The sequence below is a fragment of the Apis mellifera genome, linkage group LG13 (assembly GCF_003254395.2).
Source record: "Apis mellifera strain DH4 linkage group LG13, Amel_HAv3.1, whole genome shotgun sequence".
In the NCBI taxonomy this organism is placed as follows: domain Eukaryota; kingdom Metazoa; phylum Arthropoda; class Insecta; order Hymenoptera; family Apidae; genus Apis; species Apis mellifera.
The window spans coordinates 8,563,082-8,587,818 of NC_037650.1; the positions used below are offsets into that span (position 1 = coordinate 8,563,082).

The 24,737-nt window shown below is 34.9% G+C and overlaps 2 protein-coding genes across 4 annotated transcripts in view; one reads left to right on the forward strand and one right to left on the reverse strand.

Moving 5' to 3' along the window:
* LOC102655449 overlaps positions 1-14,446 on the reverse strand; it is a 297,465-nt gene extending 283,019 nt beyond the window's left edge. For 2 of the 3 annotated variants that reach the window (XM_026444803.1, XM_026444802.1), the window contains exon 1: positions 13,824-14,446. In XM_026444803.1, the coding sequence (XP_026300588.1) occupies positions 13,824-13,998 (175 nt within the window). In that variant the 5' untranslated portion in view covers positions 13,999-14,446. The remainder of the gene's footprint in view (positions 1-13,823) is intronic. The other variant, XR_003305984.1, reaches the window with a different exon arrangement.
* Positions 1-24,737, forward strand: part of LOC100576617 — a 56,943-nt gene that overhangs the window by 15,254 nt on the left and 16,952 nt on the right. The window lies entirely within an intron of this gene.

Consider the following 24,737-nt stretch of genomic DNA (forward strand, 5'->3'; position numbering starts at 1 on the left):
TAAATTACAAATATTGATCATCCAATGAATTTTCGTGATACATAACTTAACTAGAAAATTAAAAAAATACATTCCAAAATACCAAAAAAAAAAAAAAATTAATTATAAAAATATTTAAAAAATCCAATTTACCAACTCTTGCTATTAAAATTCAAAGAGAATGGAAAAATTTCAAATTGTAAAATATTTCGTTACAGAAAATAATTCTAAATTCATACGCGAAGAAAGGGAATATATGTCCAATCTAAACATACTAATCTACTTATAAATATAAATTGCAAATTCCTCGAACATTCCCGTTTTCCTTTCTACTTCTCCAACTATTCCCCATCGCGAAAAAAATATACTGAAAACTCAAACGTAATCCTTGCCATTACGATTCCAAAAGCGTAAATTCTCACTGTTCGACCGCTCTCCTCCTTTTTATTTTCACTTCCCACTTCAACTCTTTCCCGGAGGATACTTGCCGGGGATTTACACTCTTAACGAGCTTTTTATCTCGCGTCACGATAACGCGTCACACGCTTGAAAACGCGCCAACTGTGCCGTTGCGAGGAAGATCTTTGAAGAGGATTTACCGCGACGCGATCCTTAACAGGCGGCAGTGTAATGCCGATACGTTGGAAGGCAAGAAGCCGACCACGGCGTTTGTTATTTCGTTAATAAATGATCGTTTTTATCCGGGCACGAGGTATCGGGCATGGGATGATACGTTACGCCGGGGATAGTTGTAGCGTGATCATCATCGTTGCGAGATGATGGTGGATTAGGATCTTCAGCGGCTTGTTTGTTGCCATGGGTATCCGCGGTGATACTGATGCGCGGATACGGCAAACTTGTGTGTTTACATCCATTACACAGGAGATGATACAAAGAAAGGAGTAATTTACAGATATTTGTCATGTACTGGTTTGTTAAAAGATATTAGGAACATTATAGTTAGGTAAAGATTACGTGTGAAAAATTATGAATTACATTTGTCTGAGAAAGTGATGGAACACTATGGATTTTTTATTTTTCCTTTTGCTCTTTGTAATATTAATGCTACTTTTTTTTATTTTATGAATTAAAAATAAACTATTTTTCTTGATTATTACAAGTTATTTACATAGGTATTTATTTTTTTACGTGGTAATTTACAGTTTGTTAAATTTATTGGTTTGTTAAAAGAAAGAGAAAATGCTGAAAGATTATGGATTTTTTATCTTTCTTTTTGCTCTTGGTAATATTAATAATTTAATTACTTTTTTTATTTTATGAATTAAAAATAAGTAAGTTGCTATTTCTTGATTATTATAAATTATTTACGTAGGTATTTATTTTTTACGTAATAAAAATGGGATTGGTGATATTTATGCGTTTACATCTATTACACAGGAGATAATATAAAGAAAGGAGTTATTTACAGATATTTGTCATACTGGTTTGTTAAAAGAAAGAGAAAGAGGTGGAAGATTATGGATTTTTTACATTTCTTTTTGCTTTAATATTAAATACTTTTTTTATTTTATGAATTAAAAATAGATAAGTTCTTGAATATTTTTCTTGAATATCATAAGTTATTTACGTAGATATTTATTTTTTATATACGTGATAAGTTTGAGAAAACACGCATATGATTGACATTATATACTTGCGTTTGATATAGAATAGTAAAAAATAGTTATGACATGTTAAAGAAATTCTTATATGTTCTCTATGTAAATATTCTTAATTATGAAATGTGAATATTTATGCGAATAATTACACGTGTTCTCGATTAATTAAACGGTACTGCAATTGTGCCTAATATGCAATTGTAATGATCGTTATTGCATAGGTAATGCAACACGTTTTGTGCTATATTAAAATAAATATGAAAAAGTGTCATTCGTAAGAAAAACTTAAATTCTAACTTTATTCCATAATTTTCCATGATCAATTACACTTTTCAGTATCGAAATAATAAAATACTTTCCTTACTTTCATACAAAAATAGCAATCAAATGAAAAACAATATAATCTAAAATCATGTTCTTTTCGAGAACTCCGTTAAAAATGTAAAAAGAAGAAATTTTATATATTCTTAAATTATTTCAAAAGAAATATTATTCTGCAAAATTTTTCTAATTAAAAAGCTTTCTAGAAAAATGACTTCAATTCAAATAAATAGTTTTTAATTAATAAGTTTTTAATAAAATAAAATCTTTTGAAGCACTTTATTGTTACAGGCTGCTATAATGATAAAATAATTTTTCAATTCATTTTTATAATTTATAAAACCAAATATCAATCAAGAATTTTTTACAGAATTTTTCACAATAGTTTAATCAAATGCAGAAATCCATCGTTCGATAATTTTGTATATTCACATTTTATTACATTTTCCTATGGATCTTCCTCCTAGACTAAAACTCGAGACGATAATACAAATATGCAAAAAGGTATAATTTTTTTTTGCATCTTCTGATTCATTTCTTTTCCTTCTTCCACTTAAACCACGTGGGCTGGAAACGTTTGTTCCACTCGAAAAGTCCAAAAGTACCACTAAAAATTTCGGGGCGTGGGCAATAATTTACGATGCCGCTTGGTAACCGTTGGTAAGTACTGGTGAGAGCAACGCTAATGTCCATCCTCGCGTGGCTTGCGAGCGCGAGCGCGCGAGCCGAACACGAGAAAAAGGGGATGAAGAGGAGAAGACCAGCCAGTCCGCCTTTACTACGCATAAATCTGCGGTCTGCTCCGACCCCAGTTGGCTTTACTGCCGTTCCACGAAAACCCACACCCCGAAATACCCATTGCTAGACCCTCGAATGGCAGCAATGTAGGTCTCTGTGTCTCCAGGTTGTGGTCACGATCATATGGAATGGGTTCTTTCTATGTATCTATGTATGTATATGCGTGAAATTTAATCCATTTCACTTCAAATTTGTAATTTCTTAGATAATTTATTGAAAGTTTATTACTAAAATGTAAAGAAATATAAAAGGAATATACATTGGTATTTGTCATTTGAAAATTTATTAAATTAACGAATAGGAATTGGCTTAAATTTGTTTTAAATTTCAATCAAAAGAGATTAGAAATTTTTATTCCTTAGGTATGAAATTTCATTTATAATGATAAGGGATAATTAAATATTGAAAAATAATTTTATATTGGTTTTTTGGTATTCTCATTCATATTTATTCAGTTTCCTTTCAGTGATAAATTGTCCGTCAACACCCCACAGTTATATTTAATCACACTGTTCCTTTTCAAAATTGAAAATATTGTTTCACTTATTCACTTATAATATTCGTACCTATAAATACCCAGAAATTTATCACACCGCGTTAATTAAATAAAATACACGCGCACCTGTTCCAATAAAAAATAAATTTCATTAAAGAGCAGCGTTAAAAAAATTCGAATATTTACACTTTGAGACCCTCCTCGTATTATTGCGTGTATAAATATAATGACACACGTTATCGACGTATTAAATCTTTTAAATGGCTACAATCTCCGATGCACGGTTAATTTTTGATCAAAATCTTTTCTTTAATCCAGTGGCTCGATCTTAATCAATAAGACATGGCGATTAATATTGTAATTAGGAATCGTGGCGTTTACACGACATACGACTCCACCCATTCCTTCGACCATGCAGTTAATCGGTCGAACGATGATGTGCAATAATTATTCAACGTTGAATAAAAATCCACCGGAAATAAGAACTCTACTTCTTTTCGAAATGAAAGAACAAAAAATTGATCTATGAGACCAGGATTTAAGAGAGAGAGAAAAAGAGAAAGAGAGAGAGACGAAGAGATATTGGACAGAGAATTTCACATTGTTGTAACTATTTTTAAAGAAAATTTTGCCAGATTAACATCTCATCCACATACCGGCACAACGTTTCCCCCGATCTCTTCATCGACTAAAAATAAACGGGAATGCTCAACATTCTTCCCGTTATAAACTCTTCCAACCAGATTTTACCATACACCTTGGATGGATATTGATAACAGGTGAACGCGAATATATGCTGTAGCGTGCAATTAAGTTAACGCCGAGGAGCTGTTGGAAACGAGTCGGAAATGGGGATATGCAAAACGGTGTTGGAATCCGGATCGATATCGATCGAGTCGGCAGTGAATCCAGACGGCCGTAATCAGACGCTTCCCATCATCTAGTTCGCGCCGTTTGTATAAGCGGCGATGTGAGAAGCGCCCGTGTTCCCACAAACGTCAAGGAAATCGTGCGGCCTTCACCGTCGTCAACGTCGAAGAATGGCGTACGAAGAACACGAAGATCCCAATCCTTAATCGACATATCTCTCTCTTTCTCTCTCTTTCTTTCTCCTTAAAGCGGATCAGAAGCTGTGAGAATTTCTTTGGCCGATGGAAAGGTGTCGAGGAAGGTGGAATTCAGGAATGGATTTTATTAAGTCGTTGGATTAAGTATATATGTTATTTTTTTTCTTTTTTATAAACATGGTTCCAGGCTAAGACTAACTCTGAATAGTTTATGTTTAGAAGATTGTGATAATTCCGAATGTTTTTCATGATTTGGAATTTTAAGGCGAAGCGGAATTTGGTTTATGAAGCGTGAAATTGTGGCGAGTGGAGATAGGGAGGCTCGAAGTAAGTGCGTACTTTGAAAACAGGTGGAATCTCTTTTCTACTTTCTCAACAATAAATTATAGGATAAATATAAAATAAACTATGCAAATATATTTCACTCAAAAATATTATATCTAATTCGAATCAGTTTCAAAACTTAAACTTTCTCAAATCTGTATCCTATAAAAGTAACTTCAATCTTTCCAAAAACGAAGAAATTATTTTTTAAAAATAAATGTTAATATATACGAACCAAAATTGAATATTAACCCATTGAAAAAGTTAACCAGTTAAAAATTTCGAATAAACTTAAGTAATCCCAAGTATCCCAAACCTCTCCAAACTCCACCCACTTCGAATCCGCACAACAAACGTAATTTTCTTGCACGCTGCTTGCTTCGTGCAAGAGCAAACCGGTGATAAAATCTTCATAAGATCCAGTTCTCGTCGATTAATCGCTTCAAACTCCTTACGAAATCCTTACCGGGTAACACACGCGAGGGACAAGCTTCCTCTTCCTCCGATCGAACAAAAGCTCGAAAAAGAGAGGAGAGAAAGAGAGAGAGAGAGAGTGGGCCACTGGACGAAGAGAAGTTTGCCAACCGGAGGAGAAAGAGGCAGAAGCAAGAGGAGGATGGCGGAGCCACCGAGTTGGATGGGCCACGTGGGATCAGCGGCGGATCGTTAAAGAAATATCGACGTCGTAAGCGACTCGTTGCGAGAACTCGGTCCACTCGGCGAATACGGCGGAATAGTATCTGTAATGCGACCGCTTTGGCACTGTATGGCGATAGCATCATTAACCCTCGATGCGGCGGACGCTGAATAAGATCTTGTTACGCGATATCCGGCCGGTGGAGAGGGATAGGCCGGTCGCCCTCTCGGTGCACAATACTCGCTAATTAAACGACCGAGGAGGCCCGCCACCGCAGATACCAGAGCGCGATTGCTTTGTCTTGGTCCACGCGGAGCCACGCCACCGCGGCCGAATTAATTGGCGACGAGAAAATAAATAGGGAAGCGCGCCGATTTCTCGCGGACGAGGAGGAGCGAGGAGTTGGGATTGCGCGTTTCAAAGTTGCGAAGTTGGAAATTGTGCAGTGTTGGTGATGATGGGAGTAGAGAGTTGTAGGAGTGGATAGAAGGCAAGGTGTTTTTGATACGTATCTGTTTTGGTTGGGGTGGTGATTCGATTCTAGATCTACTAAAAGGACAGTTGCCAAGAATTTCGAAATGGAAATTGTGTGAAATAGGTGAAGTAGAGAAATAGAAGGATTTTAAAGATAGGTTGGTTAAGATTTGATTAAGAGGTAATCTTTGAGATATTTTCAATAAGTGTATCTCAATGAATATTTTAAAATGGTGGTTAGTGTTGAAAGTATGATATAGTGAATGGCATAGATCTAGAGGACTAGATTAGATAGCTGTATGTACTGTACGTGCAATTTGTTTTGAAGTGAAACTAGTAAAAGGTGTGGATTTAAATATTTGTGAACCGTTAATAGAGATCGGAGAACAAATATGCGCAACCCTAACATTTATGAGGAAATGAGATACTGCTTCAGAGAATTATCGAAGATTTTAAAATCTTTAAAGATAAATTTGTTACAAGCTCTTAAAAATAACTGGAATATTTTTCAAATCTATAGGGACTTTTGCAATAAAAAAAAAATGATAAGATTTACGTTTAATGATAAATCCAGTTAAGGAAGATAAGGATTCAGAGAAACGAGCAAGAAAGTTCACGGCGAAAGGAAGTTCTAAGAAGTCTTGGTGACTTGTAACAATTTATCTGATACAAGATATTACGAGGGAAAAATTCCGAGTACGCAGAGATCCAATCGAATAGTTGCAAGTGAATGGTACCAATTTTTTAAATACTGGGATACGAGTGAAAGTTTCTCCATCGTTATTATTCGATTTACTATCGGTATTAATTAATCAGCTTCTCAGAAATTTAACATCGTCCACAAAAACGTGCAAATAAAAATTCACAAATCTATTTTCACTGTTACCACCATTAATGTATTAAATAATAAAACCAATTGCTCCATTCGCCATCAATCCCCTCCACATGCCTCCTAATTATTAATGACATTTTATAAGTCATATATTATAACCAGTGGTAATAAATTCTCTCCCATAGCAATAACAAGTTCGATAATTAAATAAGTGAAATTTTAAGTGCAAACAAAATTTTACAAATTAATTATCAGCTTGCTAATTATTCCATTCAATCTTGTAAAATTATAAAAGAATAAATATATTCATAAATTATCAATTGTCGCCAATAAATCGTTAATAAAACTAACGCTTGATTTGAAGAGAAATAAAAACAAAAATTTCTTTCATCACGCTTCAACGCTCCATTATTATCAGATAAAATTATTGTTACAATATAAATTCAACTGGCAAAAATCGTCAAAACTCGAAAAATATATATCCATCACATCCCGATTTACCTATCACATTCACACTTCCCTCGACAAACTACAAACTCTCTATAATAACCAAAAAACTCTCTATACCCACTATATTTCCTACTCCATCCATCATCCTACCAATCATCCACCAAAACAAAACCTCCATCCATCTTTCACCTTCCAATTCACTACCCGAAGCTCGATAAAATTACATTAAAACTACCCAACTACGGCATCACATCCATACGAATCAATCCTGCGATCCCCTTTTTTTTTTACGATCCACGCGATCGGGAAACAAGCCATCTTAAGCTTTGAGGATCTGTCAGTCCTTAAATTTCACGGCTGGCATCGCGACGTGCTAATCACACGGCAGTCCGAATGCGAACCTCCTCCGGGATGAAAACATTTTCAGAGCGGCAACTGTCACTCTGCCCAAGAAAGGAGGCGATAAATCGTCGTTCGATCGTCGGTGCGCTTAATTGGCGGCATCGCTCAAAGAGTCGTGAAAATCCGGCGGAAGACTGGACGCACGTGTCGCCTCTTTTTCCCTCCTTTCTTCCTGGACGAGGATGAACAAGGGAATCCGGATAGAGAGAACCCAGTAGAAGCAAGAAACTACGTGGCTACGTGGGAAGTACGAACGACTTCTACTTTTTATCCGTTCCCTTCCTTTCTTTTTGTCGCTTTTTTCGCAATGTTGGCGCGGTAGTGGAGCATCTGACGAGGGCAAAAGTGTAAAAAGAAGATTTCTTTTGAATCGAGAACGATATCGGTGTGAAGACGTGGTTAAAATTGTTTTATTAGGAATGTTTTTTTGTGACAAACGTGTTAAGCTTCTGACTGTGTGTTATTTCCTGTTATGGAGGAGCAAAGAGTAATTTGAAGTTTGAGGAGTTTTTCGGAAAATATAATTTGATTTTGTAAGAAAATTTGAATTAGATGTTTTTATTTGTGATAAATAATATTTCGAATTTTAATTTGAAAGGACGTGGGAGATTCTCGATTTTTTCAAAACTTTTCTAGCAGGTATCGTGATAAATGAGACTTTTCCTTTTACTTTTCTTTACTTTGATTCATGTAAATTTACTGTGTCTGAAGAAATATGATTCACTAGAAACGCATATCGTCAGAAACACTGGTAAAGAAAAAAAAAAAAAGAAAAATAAAATAAGAAATAGAAAAAGAATAAAAGCCATTAAAAGTAAAGAGTCGAGATTGCAGAATAGAAAAAAAATTCCCTTTTCGTTTAATTTTTTTACAACATAAAATAATCACAAGTTCAATATTCCAAAATGATTAACGAAAATTCAAGCGTCCTGCGATCTTTCTTTCATCCTCAAATTCATTTATCATAATTTCGAAGTTAGCGTGATTTCAGGATAATTAAGAATAGACGAGACTGGATTCCTCGTCATCCCAAAGTCTGACACATCTATCGACGACAAAACAGGTGTGGCTGCCTCGAAAGATTGCGTAGGTACGTCACGTATGAAAGCGTACGTTTGAAAACAGGTGTTCGAGCATCGTGATGGAGAAAGGTGTGTTGGCACCATTAGATACGCAAACGCGTATATAACGTATGACGTTGGTCATAGTCCAGTTAATCGAACAACTCAACATCTGAATAATCCAGTCATTCAAAGGTCATGTGTTGGTCCTTGAATTGAGACAATGGCCTTGATGTCACATATATTACAATATATAATATATATATATATATGTGAAATCAAATGCATAGATCGTTCCAGAAAAAGAAAAGTAGTGGAGAAATGAGATGTTAAGTTAATTGATTGAGATTAGAGAAGCACAATAAAAATTAGAATTGACAATCATGTAAATTTTAGAGAAAGATTCTCCAGAGATTTCTTTGTTTTAATGTTGATTTTACATGACAATAGAATTTTCTGTGGAAAAGAGTTCGTGAGTTTTCTTACCTGATGAAATTTAGATACAGTGAAATGCATAAAAACAGTGGTTCCTTTAAATTATTTATTTTATCTCATTATTTGAAAAGTAGATGGATACGATGCAACCTGAATAGCTTAATTAATAGGAATATACGGGTTAAAAAATCTGGAACAGATCTACGTACAGACTAATAAGTTAAAAAATTCATTAAGGATGTTTTTCAGAGAAAAGATCATTTGAAAATTGAATGAAATGATTCTTTCGATACGAAACTTAATTATAGACACAAGATTTCTCGTTATATTCCAAAGATTCTCAATTATTATTATTTGTAATTATAAAAGAAATTTATAATTATAATACATATTATAAACCTATGCCTATTTCATAAATAGATCTCTCTCCATTTTTGGGTCTCAACTAATTCAAATATTAGATTCAAAATATTAGAAATATTTAAAATATTCGTATTCTGTTTCTCTCTCTCTCACTTTTCCTCTCTCTCCAATAATACTATTTATGAATTTCATTTGCATTACATTCGAATAATGCTTTGTCATAGAATGTTTATTTAACGATTGCTCATCATTTACCAGGAAAATGAATGCTCGCAAGTAGCCAGTTCAATAATTAACATAAAAAATATGTTCTTAGAAAAATTGGACTTGGACAAATGTATTAGGTTCTAATTTTATAAAAACACTCTTCATAACAGAATTTCTCTGTAATAATTTAAATTCTATCATGAAATATTAATATATTCTTTTTACCTTGGTTTCTACTAATTTCAAAAAAAAAAAACTATTAAAATTTCCAATATTATTTTAGATTCCTCCATTCTTGAAAGGAGGAAATTCTCATTCCTTCATTGAACATTAAATTAATCATTGATAACCAAAATTTCAAATTTCTCCTTTCCAAAAAGAGGAAATCTTCGAAGGCGACTTTCGAACGGCGTATAATTCGAAGAAAACACGAAGGAAAAGAAAAACGCGGTTTAAAGCGTTGAGCAAACACTTGACAGCCGTCCAGCGATGAACACCGCGCAAAAATCACGAGGTTGACTCTGCCTCGGTACCGAGGAGTCGATGAACATGTAAACGCAGCTGCAGGGCTTTAAAAGTCCCTTCTCGAACGTGAGCAGCAATCATTGAACGATGGGATCGCGGGGGACGCAACGATCCGTACGCGAGCGAAGGCCCGCGTAGCCTGTACTTAGGTCGCACGACGACCGAATGCACCCTCGAGGATTCGCCATTGTGATAGTAATTGCGAGCCTTCACCTTCGATGCGACCAGAAACCGGATCACTCGTTCGATCCAGATCGAGGATCATGGTCGCGTACTGGGCCCCCCTATGTACACGCTCGTGGCGAAAGGTCACGGGAAGATATCTCTCCGATTATTCACTTTCTTTCTCTGTTTTTCATCTTCGTGACTCGTTCGTTTGAAAATTGAATCGATGAAGAATTATTCGTTTCTATATTCTTCGTTTTGAATCTTATATTTTTCATATTTTTTTTTTTGTCTTTTTCATAATTTTACTCTTTTTATATATATTTTTTAATTTTTATATAAATCTATTTTTTATATAAATTGTCGATGGACAATTGTCTCTTTGGAGAATTCTAAAAGTCAGAACATGATATAAAATTTGATCAAACAATTACAATTGAAGTTTGCGTTAGATGAAGTAAGACAGAGTGAATCGATGATATGACAGAGATGGAGTTGTTTCGTTCTGTCGCCGCTATACGGCGCAACGCACCGTTGTGCTTTATCTAACGCAAATTGTAATAGTTTATAACTTAATAAACAAGTTTTAAGCGATATTTTTGTATATCAACTTTTGTATCAATAGTAATATTATTAAATATCAGAAGAAAAAATTTATTTTTATTTATATATATATATAAATAAAAAGATATATATATATATTTATATATTTTCTTTCTTATATTTCTCATATTTTATTTTACCATCTTGAATTAGATTTTCTTTTCTTTATAAGTACTTTATAAGTACTTTAAAACAATTCTAGAATATTGTAGAATACTTAAAAGAATCAAAACGATTTGTGCAATTGAACACTACGTAATTTCGTATTCTTTTCTTAAAATGTTTTTTTAAAAGATTAATATTTCAACGAATAAATAATTACAGATAATTACAATAAAAAATACAATTTTTCACGATACTTATCGAAATCTATTTAAAAAAAATGAATTAATTACTTAATTTCTTAAAAAAATACAATAAAAACTAAATTATCGTTGCACAAATTATGTTATTTTTTTTTGTAATTATCAATTTTATTTTCAATTACAGGAAATGCGTTCTATATATCCATGAAAACGTAGCTTAAAACGTTTCGTAAACAACGATACAAACAAGCAAAACAACTAGAAACTCGTTAAATGTCGAGTAATTCGCCTTGAACCCTGCCCCGCGAAGCTTGTCTATCGTGGAAAAAGAATCTTAAAAAGAGACAAGGATACAGGGAAAATCACTGTAATTACGGTTTGATAACACACCTAGCCTAACGTAATCGACGATGCTTATGATCACATCGACGCCACACGTACGGAATCTTATTTGACGGAGAGAAGAGTCAGACAACTTTTCAGTTCCGTGTGTGTTAATGACAAGTTTCAATCGTGAGAATATTCCGTAAAATTTAAATATATTGCAAATTTCAATTATCAATTGTGTTTCCAATGATCCATGAAATCGTTAAAAATTTATATTTTGAATTATTATTTATAAATGTAAAACATATAATATTATTATATATATTTACATTTATTTTCCTTTGCTAAATAATATTATTATTGGGCTTATAAAACATTATAAAAAAAAAATTATAATTGTTTTACGCGAAAAATTTAATAGATTAATAATCGAACGATTTTATTATCGCAATTTTTAAAGATTAAATGAAACAGTATAAATTTTAAAACGATGAAAAATAATTCTACGTTCCAGTAATTTATCAAAACATATAATTAAGAAGTTAATAGAGGAAATACTTAAGAAATTCTAGTCTTACGAAACGTGTCTAACATAAAGGCTATAAGAACTGATAAAACAACCGAGACGCGTAATAATCGTACAATTAAAAATATAATGTTTTCTTACTATGAAGATAAAAGAAGAATCATTCAACAGAATTATCAGAGAATCAATTGTTAAGCCTAAACCTTTTAATGCACAAATATCATTGAATAAACGATTCCTTTGCTAAATTAATCGCAACAATCGCAAAAGAATATTCGTAGATTTTGTTATATATTAAAATTTCCTCAAATCGCAAAAAATATATATATATATTCTAATTCGATGACCAAAGAATATCCAGAAAGAACCGCAAGATTCCACTTCGCCAATCTAATAAAAGGCCAGGCTGAACGGCTCAATCCACGGCCGATCCGATTCATTTTTTTCTCAACGGCTACATTTTTTTCCCGATCGCCGCTTTTTCTGCGAGTTCGCGAAGGCGCAAGATAAATGGCCGACCCAGCCATTCTGCCCGCGGCGTGCAATCAGCTCGACACAATACGTTCCTCTGTAAACCGGAATACGTCACAGCTAATGGTCCACCTTGAACCCGTTATCCTGAGGACTCCATTTGGGCCGATGGGATCGACTCGTGAGGGGAAAGAAAAAGGAAAAAGGCGTGGAAGGGAAAAGGAAAGAGAAAGAGGGGAAGAAGAAGGGAGGGAAAAAAAAAAAAAGAAGAAGAAGAAGAAGAGGGAACCGTGTCGAGGCGTATCTATGCCGATGTTTCAAGGGTGTAGCGAGATATGCGGTTGCAGGTTGCCGGCAAAGGTCGTCGGGAGGCTTCGAGGTGAGGAGTTCCCACACTTGGAGGCTGCCTCGAGCGCTAGAAGCGCATGGGTCAGACGCCTGTGCGCGCCTCGAGCGGTGATCGTGATCGAAGTAATGTTACACGAGACGAATCCAAGATTTCCGGCTGCCTGTTTCCTCGCTGATTCGAATATTCGAATATCCGTGTTATTTAAAAGTAGAAGTGATTTAACTTTTCTGGCAAATTTCTAATTTTGCCGCCAAAATGTATATGTATATATACTTCGTTTGGGAAGATTTGATGAAGGATCGATTACATGGCATGAAAATCGTTTAATGAATAATGATTTTGATGGACAGACGCTGAGTTAAAGTTTTTTTGTTTTTTTATGTAATAGGATATTGATTAGAAAAATTGGAAAAGTTTTTAGGTTAGGTTGTATAGTTTAAATGGTTTTCAACAAGCAATTGACGTTATTATTAATTATATTCTATTATATATCTTGCGAAGATTGATTGAACATTCGATGGTTTATAAGTGAGTTAATTTAATCAATTGATTGGTTAAATCAATTTCGAGGATGGTCTAGATGGAGTTCAAGTACTTCTACTCATATATATACTCTATTCTAATCAATATCTATCAATTAACCATTTCAAGAATAACTTTTAACCGTTCTCATTTTGTAATTCTTTTCTTCTTTTCTTCTTCAGCACAATTACAAAATATTTTTGAAGAAAGAAATTTTACTCGTTTAACAAAAAAGAAAAAAAACACAACAATTCAATAAAATAATATCAAAATAGTATCGAAACGAAATACTTAAAGAAAAAAAAGAGAAAGCAAGATAAATTTTAAGAAAAATCAAAATGATCCAGAATTTTGCCGTTCACGGAAATTAATCCAAAAACAAATATAAAAAAAAAAACAATCCAAAAACAAAATTATAAGAACGATACGATATAATTTAAACCTAGATAAAAATTATCAATTTTTAATTTTCTTAACGTCACGAACAAGTTCCAGATAGTTCCCACGTGCGTCACGGTAAAGGCATCATGGGGAATGGCGGAGTGTTTCCGACATAAAAACTTACTTTGCCAGTCCGGAAGTCGAGGAAAGGAGCCGGTGCCTCGTGTAACAGCGTCTGAAAGTGGCTCCGGGCACGGCGCGTGCAGGACGTGATTGTGTCGCGGCTGTTCCCTCTCTCTCCATCCTTCCACCACTCCGATACCGCTCTCCTCGTCTACCACCACCTTCTCCACGTTCATCCCCTACCACGCACGCCTTTTCGCCGTGCGCGGCTCCTTTTTGCTCCTCTTTCGCTTCTCCACGCCACGGTAGAGCGGACGGCTCCCACCGCCTCCGCTCGACCACGACTACACAGCCCCGGCTCGTGCTGCTTTTGCTGCTCTTGCTGTACCTAGCAGATTCCCATTGACGTAGGTAGCTACGATTCTCGAAAATAATCATCCTTCTAGAAAATTTTTCTTTTCTCTTTTTTTTTCTTCTTCCTCTTTTTTTCTCGTGGAGAAGGTCACAGTTTGGCGACTTTTCGATGGATTTCTCCCGTTTTTCTTATTTTTTTAGGGAAGAATGCGAATATATTTGATGGCGTTTCAGTAATTCGTTTTCACATATTCCTTTTTCTTCCTTTACTTTGAGAAAGAACGAATCGAAAAGATTTAAAAAATTTTTTTCACGATTCTTGTTTGTATAATAAAATACCTATTTAAAAAATAGAAACAGAAATAGAAAACTCTATAATCAAACTCAATCAAGTACGTTTTTACTCGATATTTATAAAATTATAATTATTAAGAGAGAGATTAACTCCACTTTCCTGTTTTGAACCATTTGCCAATTCTCTAAGAACCTTTTCATCGCAATTCCCGAAAGAAAACCACGAACCGCAGAAACAATCTTCCCCCGATATTTCTTTATTTCCTTCCAGCAGAAGGCGGAACGTTTCGGCAAAAATAAGAACAAGGGAGGTGTCCTTCCTTTGTCCGACGGAATGGAGGCCGCAGAGGAAAAAACATCGCGAATACCCACGTTCCCAATCGGAAACGTGGAAGGAGCCGCACCAGCGATCGATTTGTAAAAGTGGGGCGACAATCGGGTATCCGATCGCCTGCTGGCATTTCACGATCGATTGCCCCGTAATCGTCATCTCGAGCGACGTGTCTTCTTATCGAGGGCCACGGCATATATACCGGTTGACAAATCGGCTCGTTAAGGCTCGGTAGTTACGCCAGTGTTCCTAGGCAAGGCGCGTGGCTGGAATGCGGCGCGACCGTGCTGTCGCGAGCGACTGAAACGCGCCGTGGCCAATGGGAAAAGGGGATTGAGAAGCTGGCTTTCCGGCTAGCTGCCGTCAAATCAAACGATATTCTGCAAACCTGCAAATATCCTCTCTTTCTCTCTCTCTCTCTCTCTCTCTGTTCTCCCCCCTCTCTCTCTCTAATTCTTTTCGTTTCTTTTGAGCAGAGGTGTGGTCGTTAATTGGTTTCTCTTGTCTTGATTAGATGGTTTTTGAAGAAGGAAGATAATGTTAGCTATAAAATCTGAGGTGACATAGCTTTGTTTGCGTTAACGTGAAAGATGTGTAATAAAGAGTGTATCATTTTCTACTTAATGCTAATGATAATAACATCTTGGCTTATGCCTTAGAAGCATTTCTATTAGATGATATCATTGATGGAAGATGGGGACTCTGTTGAATATTATATTATAATTTAAAGAAGTAGTAAAAAGTAAATTTAAAGGAGATAATTTTTGCGCCAAGTCCTCTGGGGTTAAGAAACGTAGGAACATTTTGCGTAGAGTAAGATTCTAACAGCGTGCATTTAGCGATTGAACGAGCGGAATAAGAAATAGTTCCATTGAATGAGGGACGAAGAAGGGAATTCTTCGGGTCAAGAAAATCATTCTGGAAATTCCAACAGTTAAACAAGCTTTCAACAACCCCTTCACGTTTTAACTCCTATAATGATAAAAATTCAAGGGGAGGGAGAAAATTATTCCTTAGAGAAGGAGGATTGGAGAATGCGAAGAAGGATAAAAAGATTGTTCGCGAAATCATGATCATCTAAATATTCGAAACGTTCTCGGAAATTTTATCAAAATACTTTTTATGTCAATTATCTTAATAACCGCAAAGACGGTTAATAACAAAACTTCCTTTAAGAAGAAAACAGATTATTCACATCGTATATAATTTTAATAGTGCCTTCTAAATATTTTTATTACAAATTCTCAAAAATCTTCTCGTAAAAATTTAATAATTATTAATGATAATAAATCTTCTTTCCTTCTTAGCATACATAACCTCAAAACTATTTCGTAAATCAGATTCTATTTTCAAAATCATCTTCAATAATCCATTAATTTCATATTACATAATTTAGAAATAGTCTTCTTTCTCGTCTGTTTCCAATCCAATTGACTCGAAATTTACAACACCCATCCTCTCTCTTCAAACTTTTCCAATGAATTGTATCGTCGATTATCCCGTCTGAACCTTGGACCAACGTTTAGAAAACGACGACTAACCGATGTCTATGAGTCAACACGGGCCTCTGGAAGGAGAGGATCCTCGCTACAGGCTGTGTCCTTTAATCAGCGACACTATATATACCTAGGGAACGCACGGTGCTTAATAAGAGGGACCGACTTAATTACGAGGATATATGGCGAACGTTGGAGGCAGCAGTCCCTACCTTCGAATCGCGCGCACCTTGGCTCTCTATATCGAAGGTAAAGCCACGATTTGCATACCGTTGCCTCTCCCTCCCTCTGCCCTCGCGAATAAACCACCGTGCGGCTACTCCTTCCTTCTCCCTTTTTCCTTCTGCTCCTCGCCTCATCTTGCAACGTTCCACGACGCACGTTCAACCAAGACACACGCCTCCGCCGCAGAAAATATCATTTTCAAGCGGCAGAAATCTCGGTAAATCGCGTCGTTTTCTTTTCTGCTCTTTAACGACCAGCCTAATGAACGTTAACGTCCGACGACACGAATTCTGCGATTCCGGCGCCACCGCGATGTATGGCCGCCACTGTCCACGCTACTACAGCGCTCTCAGTTATCGCCAACTGTAAATTTTAACCTCAAACCTTGTCACTTGACGCGTGCAATGGATGGAACTTCGCGCGAATCGTTGTGGGGTGAAAGAGTGGGAATAAAAAATTTCTCGTTGTAATTTTACAATGATTCATCTTTGCAGAATTATCCTATATAATCTTCTAATAAGAATAATTCGAAGAATTTATATCGAGGAGTAAAGTATTAAGTAGATAGAAAAGTAGATCCTCTTAAAATCTCTGAAAGTAATAAAAAAAAAGCGGAATTTTTTTGCAGAGAAGGAAATCTCTGATGATATGGAATCGAGGGATTTTCGATATTTATAAAATGAAAAAGAGGAAAGGAGAAAGGGCGCGAAGTATTTGTGGGCTACACCTACCTGGGCAAAGCATCGAGGCAAGGGCATCGATGCGCGGCACGAATCGTGATTTATGTAGTGGTACCAGGGTATATGGGCTCCAGGGTATATCATTGTTGCCATCACAATGGCACGAAATGCAATACTCGTACTCTATCGGGTGCGCTTTCGCATAATGTGTCATAAATAGGCGGCACACAACGCCGCTCGCATACCGTGGTGAAACAATAACCATTGTGGTGGATGGTGGGCACTACCTATGGGCTCACCACCGTGCCGGCTACGCGAAGCGCAAGATTTTTATCTGGAAAGAGTCTTGACGCGCAGGTGGTCTTATCAGGCCGGCGAGAAACACCTCTCCACCATAAGCGTTCATAAGTCACGCGTATGTCGTTGATTTTATTATACCCTTGAATTATATAAAGATTGACCGAGTAACGTTTATTTGGCATTGATTCGCGTTTTAATTTTTTTTTTTTTTTTTTTTTTAAGAAGGCCAGAAAATTGAGATTCTTCGTCTCCTTGCCATAAAATGATATTTAAAAGTTTGAATAAGCGTTCGTCCCCCTTCCGTAGAACCGTAAATGTATAAACGTAATACGTTGACGGTTTTTATGGATAATAAAATGGCCGAGGTAACGATGACAGCTAGAAGAAGATTTCTCCAGATTTGTAAATTATAAATAAATATCGCTTTGCCATACCTGTTAATGTTAATCGAATGATTTCATTCGAACATTTACAGTCAAGATTCCAAGTAAAACAGGGGCCATTAAGGTTTGAGATAAAAAAAACTTTTTTCAATTCGAGAAAAAAATAAAAATTCCAAGTCTCAAAATTTCGCAAAAATTTATTATTTAATTTCAAATTCCGATGAAACCAACGCCAGAAAAAAAAAATCTTCCCAAAAAATTTCTTTTATATTTCCATTTCAAAATATTCTTTTCGTTATAAAACGAAATTAAAAATATTTAAGAAATCCAAATCATAAAAATCATCTTATAAATCAAGCAAACCTACTTGACAACATCCGATTAAACGATATATCTATTTTATCGTCTCGATAAAATAAACAATTATCCATTTATTCTTATTCTTATTCTTGGATGTGGAAAGCTTTCATTTTCTCATTTCTCATTCGCATAAAAAAAAACTGTTACAATGAATTTTTATAACAAATGGAAATCAGTGGAACGAAAAAAGAAATAACGACGAATCTTCCAAATGACAGCTACTACTGGCCAATTAAGAAATACAAAAGTGATATAGCGAAGAAACTCGTATCGTTGCATTTGCATCCTATTGCGAAGCTATTAAGAGCAACATTGTTGAACAAAAAGGAAGAACATTGCAACATGTGTGAAATATGATGCGAAATACGTGAAATTATCGTTGCAACGATAAAATCTGACGCTCGATCGTAAAGAGAATTTGTACGGATTTATTATTTTAAAAAAGAAGAAGAAGAAGAAGAAGAAGAAAGAAAAAAAAATGTTAACAATTCAATTAAAATTCACTGAAGATTCGATCATCGTGATTCTTCATGCCAATCTCGTTAGATTTATAGCGGTAGTGACATTTTGTTTAATATTTCGTTTAATAATAAATCATACTCAATTTATGAACATCCACTGACAATTTTATTATGAAGAAAAAAAAATAAATTTATGATAATCGTTAACGATCTTTTGAAATTCCTTATAAATTATCCAATAAAACTAGTATTTTTAACTTATTATAATTTTCCTTTTTGCCTCGTTCTCATCCATAGTATAGAAAAAAATGTATTATTTGCAAGGGGAGGGAGGGAGAGGGAGAAGTTTCATACGAATATAAAACAGAAAACGTACATAATTGAAATTATAATGGAAGTATGTAGTACAACGTCGTCTTATTTGCATTAACACGGATTCATAACTACCGGAATTAAGAATTCCCATTCCCATATATAGAATCCAATCTTCTTGAATAATTAAATGCTACAAAGTTACGATTAACATTTCTAATAATCATAATATCTTGGGAGAACGAAATCGCATGAGACAAGCACGAAATGTATTATCCAATCCAATATTAAATCCTTTTGCACAATATTAAATCCCATAAAACATATATTTAATACCCAATATCAATTATTTTCCTATCTTCGCTAAAATTCATTAGAAAAATTCTGTATTCTAAAACTAAATCTCACAAAAGTCACATCATACATTCAACACTTCCTAAATCACCATTATCAAACATAACTGAAACGCTTAGGATGCATTTATTCTAAAAAATACCGAATCTCATCAAAATCCAATTCTCTGTACTACGCATCACTCCTTTTTCTTTTCTTTTCTTTTCTTTTCTTTCTTTTCTTTTTCCTTTCGCACCAAACAGACCTTCAGATCGTTCGTTCTCTCAATCTCGATCCATCCATTTCATCCCGGAGAATAAAGCGCAGCGGAACTGAACGTTCCAACAACGTTAACGGTACACCCTGCGGTCGATCGCTTAGTTTCACCCGTGATCCTACTTTTTAGACGACGACCAAGCGCTTGCGGTCCTCGAGCTGGTGGCGCGTGAACACTCTCCTGTCCAACACGCGATGCTTCGCGGAACGATAACACGAGGAATTCGCCTCGATGTCGGATGGATCGATCATTTCGCGACTTCTTCGCCCTTTCGCTTCGAAACCGCAACCTTGTACCTCGATTGTTTTTTGCATCGATCCCCGTCCTGCGTCGCAGGACATACGACCGAACGCGTATTTCATTCAATTTTCAATTTTCAATCGTACCGCAAAACAAGATTATCAAGATATTCAACGTCGACGTTGTTACACATTTTCTCCCGATGCAGGTGGTTCTTAATCGCGAAATCGAGATATACCAATTGCGTGTGGGATCATTGTCTCGGTCCGCTCGGTTTCAATGATTGCCTCGTTATTTGTCCGTGTAACGGAGACGAGTTATTCTAGTTAGTTCTTCGTTTTGTGCTTTTGTGTACTTAAATTAGGAATAACTAATTTATTTATTATTATTTTGCTCGTTATACTTATTTCCAATAAAGTAGAACTTACAATTGTTCTTATGAATCAAAAATTGTTACAATTTTGCTTGTTATACTTATTTTCAAATAAAGGTGAGGAAATAGCAATGAATTTACAATTGTTCTTATGAATCAAAAATAGTTTGGTTATAGAATATTATGTGATAATTTTGCTTGTTATATTTATTTTCAAATAAAAGTGAAAAAGTAGCAATGAACTTACAATTGTTCTTATGAATCAAAAATTGTTACAATTTTGCTTGTTATACTTATTTTCAAATAAAGGTGAGGAAATAGTATTAAAAATAGTTTAGTTATAGAAACAAATATATAACAATTTTGCTTGTTATATTTATTTTCAAATAAAGGTGAAAAAGTAGCAATGAACTTACAATTGTTCTTATGAATCAAAAATTGTTACAATTTTGCTTGTTATACTTATCTCCAAATAAAGGTGAGGAAATAGCAATGAATTTACAATTGTTCTTATGAATCAAAAATAGTTTGGTTATAGAATATTATGTAACAATTTTGCTTGTTATATTTATTTTCAAATAAAAGTGAAAAAGTAGCAATGAACTTACAATTGAATCAAAAATTGTTACAATTTTGCTTGTTATACTTATTTTCAAATAAAGATAAGGAAATAGTATTAAAAATAATTTATTATAGAATATTAATAAATATATTTATTATAGAATATTATGTAACAATTTTGCTTGTTATATTTATTTTCAAATAAAAGTGAGAAAGCAATGAACTTGTTAAACTTAATTGTTCTTATGAATCAAAAGTTGTTACAATTTTGCTTATTGTACTTATTTTCAAATAAAAATGAGGAAATAAGCAATGAACTACAATTGTTCTTATATATCAAAAATACTTTAATTATAGAATATTGTGTTATGAAATAATTGATGAATGAGATTTATTATTTATCATTTTGAGAATATCTCAAAGTGAAACGCTAAACGTTTATCTTAAAGAAACTGACCAAATCCTGCAAATATGAGATATGAAATCCTGCAAGATGAGAATAGATGAAAAACAAGCCTACCATGATTAAATAATAAAATATCAAATCCAATTGATCAACCGTTCGCGACATTCATTCATGCCACGTATCCTTTTCTCCTAAGTCCCAGATCCTGAATAATCCTTTCCACCGTTCCGTTCGAAAACGATTCCGAGTTATTTCTGTCGCGATGAAAATTTATCGAAATTAAAGGAAGGAATAATAAAGTGTGATTTCGATGGGATACGAGAGGGTGATATTTATAGGCAATATCGTCGATAAATTAATATGGATGGAACTTGGTAGAAACTTGGCAAAGCGTTGAGAGATTGAGCAAACACAGTGGAAATAATAATACAGAATTGGGATATTCTACGCGTGATTGCGACAATTTTGAAATATCGATCGCGTTATAAGTGTTTAATTTATCGAGGCTTCGCAATTTACCGTGGAATAAAGAGGTTGCAGATTAATAAAACGACGACATCCATTTCTAAAAAAAAAGAAAAAAAAAAAAAAGAAAGAGAAAAAGCGAATGAAGCCCCGAAGGTGTGATACTCTAACTAAGCGTGGGTGGTGTTCTTTGCACGTACCAGCATAGTTCCGAGAATAGTGAGTAAAGGTCGCGCATGACGCATTCTCAATGAAATTTGAGCTGAATACTTAAATCACTTTGGTCATTTGAATTAACTTTTGCGCATTGATTCATTTCGTCTCAATGAAAACATAGTATATTTCCAGGTATTTTTAAAACAATTCACTTAAGCAATCGCTACACCAAGCAAACAGTTTTCGTTACACCAAGCATATTTATGAATGGGAATTCTCAGGAAAAATCAATAATGATTTAGTAGCGCTAGTAGCTCATATATAACATAAATAAATCACAAGATTTTTTTTAAATAATTTATAAATAAATTTCGAAAAAAGAAATCCAAAATTTGATCATTTAGCCTCTCTCAGCTAAATTATTATTATTATTATCACCAGCTCTTATTTTTTTCATTACATTTAAGACATATTTACAAGGAATAAAAAAAAAATATCTCAAGTGTAAATTAATTCTCTTCTATGTATATATATATTTTATTCTCTCTTTATTCTAATCAAATTAAGATAAAATGAATTCAAGGCATTGTTAAAAAAGCGCGAAAGCCCTGACGGATATAGTAAACAGGTTCGAAAGTGTATTAGATAACAGCCTAATGAGCCTTTCTACCGATCCTTAAGCTAATGGCCAGAAGCGATAATAGTATGGTAATAACTGTTCCCGTTCGAACAATCGTGCAACTGTTACGTCGTGGTAGCTAATTTTCCGCACCGTCCACGGATAAATGAACGAAATATTCGTCTATGTGGCACCAGTGCAGTGAAAGCCGAGGTGAGAAATAAAAATACATCGTTGTGGCAATATATTTTCACGTTCGAAGAAAGAAATTGCGAGGCATTCCCTCTCACCACGTGAGAAATTCCAACGTGTAATTTTCCAACGTGAAATTGTTTCTTCGAATCATCAAAAAAAAAAAAAAAAAGAAGAACGTTTGAAAAAAAAATCCAGGACACGAGAAATTTTGTGACGATAAATTGTGAAGGATTTTTAGAAAAGATAATGGATAGCGATAAAATATATCAGAAAACCATTAAGTTTTCTGAAATGTACATAAATATTTTATATTGGTTTTATACCGATGAATTATTTAATTTCGTCGAGATAAATTTATTTGAATGAAAAATTGCTCAAAAAGCAATCTTGAACAGCGGCCGCATATGTTTAATTTATTCCATCAGAAATCTATTCGGGATAACCTTCTGTTTTTTAATTGTCACTCGACTTCTGAAAGTTAACGCGCATTCATTTTTCAATTATTCGAAATTCCAACCATTTTATCGAACAGCAGAATACAAGTCGTTTATATCGATTAACATTCAAAGATTCTCCATAATATAATATTCCATATATAATATTTCGCTTTGATACGAAATCTAGACTTCACGACATATCGTGTTTAACGAAATTGTTCTTGAATTTATTGTAAATGTAAACAATTAAATTATCCGATTGATTATGTTCTCAATAGGGAGAGATTAATCGCGAATTAATCGTGACAGGGTGTTGTCGAAATATCGATATACGAGGGCATGACTCAAACGTGGTGTCACCAAGGGCCATGGCGTCATCGTGCGCCTATTGACTCACGTGCGTGGGCAAACTATGCGAAATGCGTACGACGATCGGTGCGAGAAACGGCGCGGAGTTCCCGCGCTTTCTGGGACACCAGTAAATCCGCGTGCACGTCGATATAAAATGGCGATGACGGCAATGTTCGTGACAGCGAACAAAGAGTGGAAAACGAAAGGGAGTTACTTAAGAGAGAAATGAAAAGTTTCAATTGTGACATCGTTGATTTTATTTCTTAAAAATTTCTAGATAATTGGACGTGAAATTTAGAAGTTTTTCTTTTTTTTTTTTTCCTTTCTTATTTTGAAATTTTTCTTTTTCGAGAAGGAAATTTAATTTGCCTATTCGGTGTTGGGCAACTTGTCTCTTGACAAATGGGAAAATTTATTATCTTCATGGTTAGCAAACGAGAAAGCAAATGGCAATCATAAATTGTTCATTGTAAGGGTCCTTGAATCGATACTCCAATCAATAAACTGATTGTTTTAATACTTGGGTATTACGTTTGATTAATTTATCCTATCCTTCTCGTTAGGTAATAGAAACTAGCATTACCTCGAAATTGTCGTTAATTATTTTACAATTAACTTCATTAACATTTATTCTCTTCCTAGAGAAAATAAGTACATAGAGGAATAAGACAGATATTTTTTTTTTTTAAAATTTAATTTTTCCTTCTTCGTCCTTTCATAAATATTAATAATTTAATAACAAGAGTAAATCCAATCTGGCAATTAAAACTACAAATCTGCTCCACCTCCGTTTCTATCTCACACTCCAATTAAAACCCCTTTCACCATAAAAAAATACCACCCGATAATACGTAACTCGCATGGTAAAGTCGCAGCGAGCCGCACGCATACCAGGTTGCAGAAAGGCAGGCGCCAAAGTTTTGCTTTCCTCTCCTCCGATACTCGAGCCATCGTTTCTCGCGCCACAACTCGAATATCGAAATTGTCTCGTTCTCTCCCTCGAGCCGAAAGAGAGAAGTGAGTCATAAGAGAAATGGGAATTCAATTTTAAGATTGGGGGGGAGGAGGGGAGGGAGAGAGGGAGAGGGTACGGCGGCCGATTTATAACGGCGGCCGTTTCCCGATCGTGGGTGTGAGCAATTCTCCAGTTCATCTAACAATTCCACCGGACTCCCACGCGATTCCAGAGCGACGACGACGACGACGTGACCGCGGGCGTCGACGTTCCGTTCCCCCTTTGTGTTTGACCACCGAGCGTAACCGAGAAAACGCGGCGGTGACTTTATCTCGAAGCGACACGGCCAATTCTCCTCTTGACCCGTGTCGATCAATTAATCTCTCTCCCTGTCCCGGCCAATCCGAAAAA